Source organism: Sabethes cyaneus, chromosome 3 (assembly GCF_943734655.1).
Source record: "Sabethes cyaneus chromosome 3, idSabCyanKW18_F2, whole genome shotgun sequence".
NCBI lineage: Eukaryota > Metazoa > Arthropoda > Insecta > Diptera > Culicidae > Sabethes > Sabethes cyaneus.
Window position 1 is genome coordinate 62,217,024 of NC_071355.1, and position 3,833 is coordinate 62,220,856.

The 3,833-nt window shown below is 38.5% G+C and overlaps 1 protein-coding gene across 1 annotated transcript; it reads left to right on the plus strand.

Annotated features, from left to right (window-relative positions):
* Positions 1-221: 221 nt before the first annotated feature.
* On the plus strand, positions 222-1,903 carry LOC128743106 (uncharacterized). Its single transcript, XM_053839628.1, has 2 exons — positions 222-334; positions 403-1,903. Exons 1-2 carry the CDS (start codon positions 330-332, stop codon positions 1,559-1,561), a joined length of 1,164 nt encoding a protein of 387 aa, XP_053695603.1. The 5' UTR covers positions 222-329; the 3' UTR covers positions 1,562-1,903.
* Positions 1,904-3,833: the final 1,930 nt, after the last annotated feature.

The window sequence follows — 3,833 nt, forward strand, 5'->3', positions numbered from 1 at the left end:
AGGATTTATTATAACCGCCGCAATACTTTTGACAACTGATTTTGTTCGATTGGAATTTTCCGAATTTTCGGTTTAAGATGGCGACTCTCTAAAGGTCTTTATGATATCTTCAGCATGATGCAGCCATTTTCATTCTTCCCTTTCGTTATGTACGCAGCTTTTGAAAAGTCCACTACAGACAATTGTACCCTTCATATGAAACAAAATAAAGGGGTGTTTTTGTTTTTGCGGCAGACATAAGTGACATGATTTAAAAAGTGACTCATATTCCGACTAAATCAGTTACTATTTTATCGATTTTATCCATCCGTTCACCGCTGCCGAAAACCATGAGGTAATGTTCTTGTAATAAAAATATAAAAGTGCTCAAATATTTCAATTATTACTAATTTTATTCCTTAGGCATATCCTTTTCTTTTTATCAGTACTAATCAGCCAAAGTTTATTTTCGGTTGCGCAAACTTACAAATGCACTATCGAAGCCACATCAACGGGAGACGAACACTGTGTTTTTCGGAATGTGCAATTATCCAGCAATACTACCAATGTCAGTTTCGAATTGCCAACGTCAGGAATACCATCACGCGTGACTTTTAAAAATTCTTCCTTGGTACATATTCCTGCTGATTTTATACAAAAATTTGGCGATACGCTTAAAGTTTTATATGTCGAAGGATGTATGCTGCGTTCCGTAATAATAACTAATAATTTGGAAGTCCTGCACGCACGAAACAATTACATTTCGAGAGTAGTAACTCAGCATAATGGAAATACTCCACTTTTAAGAGACTTAGACCTCAGTGCTAATCGATTGAAAGACATCAGAAATATTACTCACTTTAAGAATCTTGAAATATTAAATTTGAGCAGCAACGAAGAGATTGCCGCAGAATCTGTCATTGATTTAAATGCTTTTGCACCTTTCAAAAATCTCAAGGAACTGTACCTATCGGATGTTGGAGCTTTTTATTTGGAATATAATAAAAAATTTAATCTGCCAACTTTACAAACACTGGACCTGTCGAAAAACACTTTACTGCCATCTGACTTGCGTGTTAACCGTCTGTCGGAACTGGAAGCGTTAGAGGTGCTTAAGTTGAATGATAACAACATGGCCGAACTGGATTACGGTCAGCTGCCGTATTTGAAATCTCTCAGAAGAGTGTACCTCAACGGTAATAATTTCTTGTGCGATAAGCTGCAAACGATGTTGAAATTTTTACACGAAAGGAGCATTACGACACCAGCGGATACATATAGCAGTTGCCAGCCACATCAGCAACAAGTTGATGGCATGTGTTGTACTAAGCCCATAGTTATGCCCCCAAGGCCAACTCAGGTTCCAACTCTCCCGACTCACATCGATTCAACGGATATGGATAATACTGACAACCGGGTCGATATGGATAATACTGACAACCGGGTTGATGACCAGACGCCTGGTATTGCCGATAACAGCAACGATGGTTTCCCCTGGATCGCCGTAGCGATTGCGGTTCCTTTAGCTATAGTCCTGGCTGGCGTAGGACTTTATGTGTATCGAAAACATGCTAGAACGTAAGAATAGGTCCTCGTTTTTGTGCCATGTTTCTACTTGAGAAACATAAAACTAACAGTATAATATGAAGTTTATAGATAATGCTGAAAGCATTTATATTATGTACTTTATATAAGAAACAATGTTGCTTCAGATAATATGGAATCCGCTCAGGGATCGAATAAATAAATATATACCGTGCAAGCACCATATTCAAAACAGTGCCTGGGATGTGGCAGCATATTAGAGGATTTGTTTGTAATGTGTAATGTGCGTTAGACAGTCGCCGGTAGCATGTAACCGGCATAGAGAGAAAGTGGGAGTCGGTTGACAGTTTCCCGTGTAAATTATTGAAGATAGCTAGTTTTTGAGTGACAACTACTTGCTTCTGGCGCTAGTGGACATTAATGTATATTACCGCCAGAAGCAAGGTATTATCACTGCAAAACTAGCTATCTTCAATGATCCACTGTTCAGGATTGCTGATAAATTTATCAGAAAATTTAACAAACCAGGCAAAAAGTACAAATCCGGCTTCATACGTCAGAAAACCGACCTTTTTGCCAGATTGACCGACCACCGGGTTTGCAAGTGAAAAACCGGTTGGGCCGGCCAAAAACCGGCCACTTGGCAACTCTACCGGTTACCTTAAACCGTTCAATCAAAAAATGGAAAAATACGGCACGATTGACTGGTGTTTGGCAGTTTACTCATAATGGAAAATTCCAAACCGAAAAATTTGCTAAAAAGAGCTAGAATATGACTTTTCCGGCATTGCTTTAGAAGTCTCCACTGTCATGGAAAATTTTGTGAAAAACTTGATGTAACTGATAGTTTTCCTGGATTGCTGAGAAAATTTTATTGCATTTTCATATGAAAATTTGTCCTACGATGCATGGTTCAAAAGTTATAAACTTTTAAAATAAGCGACGGCCGAGAAAACTGAAAAATTTGTTTTAAATTTTTCTGTGAAAATAGGAAGACTCAATTTTTTAAATATTGTTTTTATTAATAAGTCCATATGCTATGTTTGTAAGCCTAATTTCATTAAATTCTCCAAGCCTATACGATAATCTTGAAAAATCTAATCCTATGAGACTACAATAGGTATCTTTTATATAGGACAATAAGCTTAAAAATCGGTTATCTAAGCTTACCTAATTTAGTCCTATAATTACATAACTTTTAAAGTGAGCTCTTTGAAATCAAATTATGAGCGATCAAATGCTCCAACCAATGCTGAGAAGCGTCTGGTTTCAAGTGGGATAGACATACTGCTAATTTTCCAAAATTAAATAGGCTGGACTTGTTTAAGACCCTTGAAGTGGTTCGGACTTTCAACGGAATACCTGGTCAGGTCCGGTAAAAAGTCGAACTCTAAAATTTTGTTCCAATCGGACTTCGGACCGGACTTTCCAGACTTAACCCGGCCCGATGTCGATCACTATAAGAGCTCGAACAGCGTTACAGTATAAGTCTTCGTCTTTTGGGGTCATCGACGAATCAAGCCATGCTTTTTGAAGTGAGGAATACTGCGGGTGGGCGACACTTCCCATTTTTGGGATTTTTCAAGCGGGATTGGCAACCTGAGACAGAGAGTTGTCATGCGATGGAATCACTTTTTCATGTCTTCTCGTATTGTAGCCGTTTTTCGTGAGTGCTCGGCTGAATCACTTCAATTAAAATACGTATTGTTCTGCAGTGATGGTTTCGTTCGGTTGTAATAGCTCTTAATATATAATTAGTCATGGTCTCACCAGATACACATCAGTATAATCTTCACAACATGAATATTTAGTTGAGAAGGTGAGGTAGAAGTATAACCGGGTACTTGATATGACATGTTTCACTTTGGGTTGCTGTAATGAATCCATTTTTCATCCTGATGCATTGAAACAATCTTCTGTTCTGTGAGCAGCTGTTCACAAACGAAGCAACAACGATTAACGTCCCTTGGCTACAAATCATAAGGAACCCATGTTCCTTGCTTTTGAGTCATTTCAAAAGCATGCAATCGCTTGAAAATGGCTTGGTGGTTAACTATTAATGCAACTAAAGTATGCTTTTCTTACGTTTAACATGGATGCTCATGGAGCAGTGCATCCAATTTAGCATCATTACAGGTTTTAGAGCCTCCTTCATGCGGACGATTAACATTGAAAAATTGCGCATTCGGTTACGCAATTGGTCACTATCCAATCACGCACACCTGTGTCGTCCTTTACGACAAAAGATGTACCCAGTTAGTATGTATTGCCGCAGCTCTGGTACATAGTGCCGTAGATATCCTCCAGCA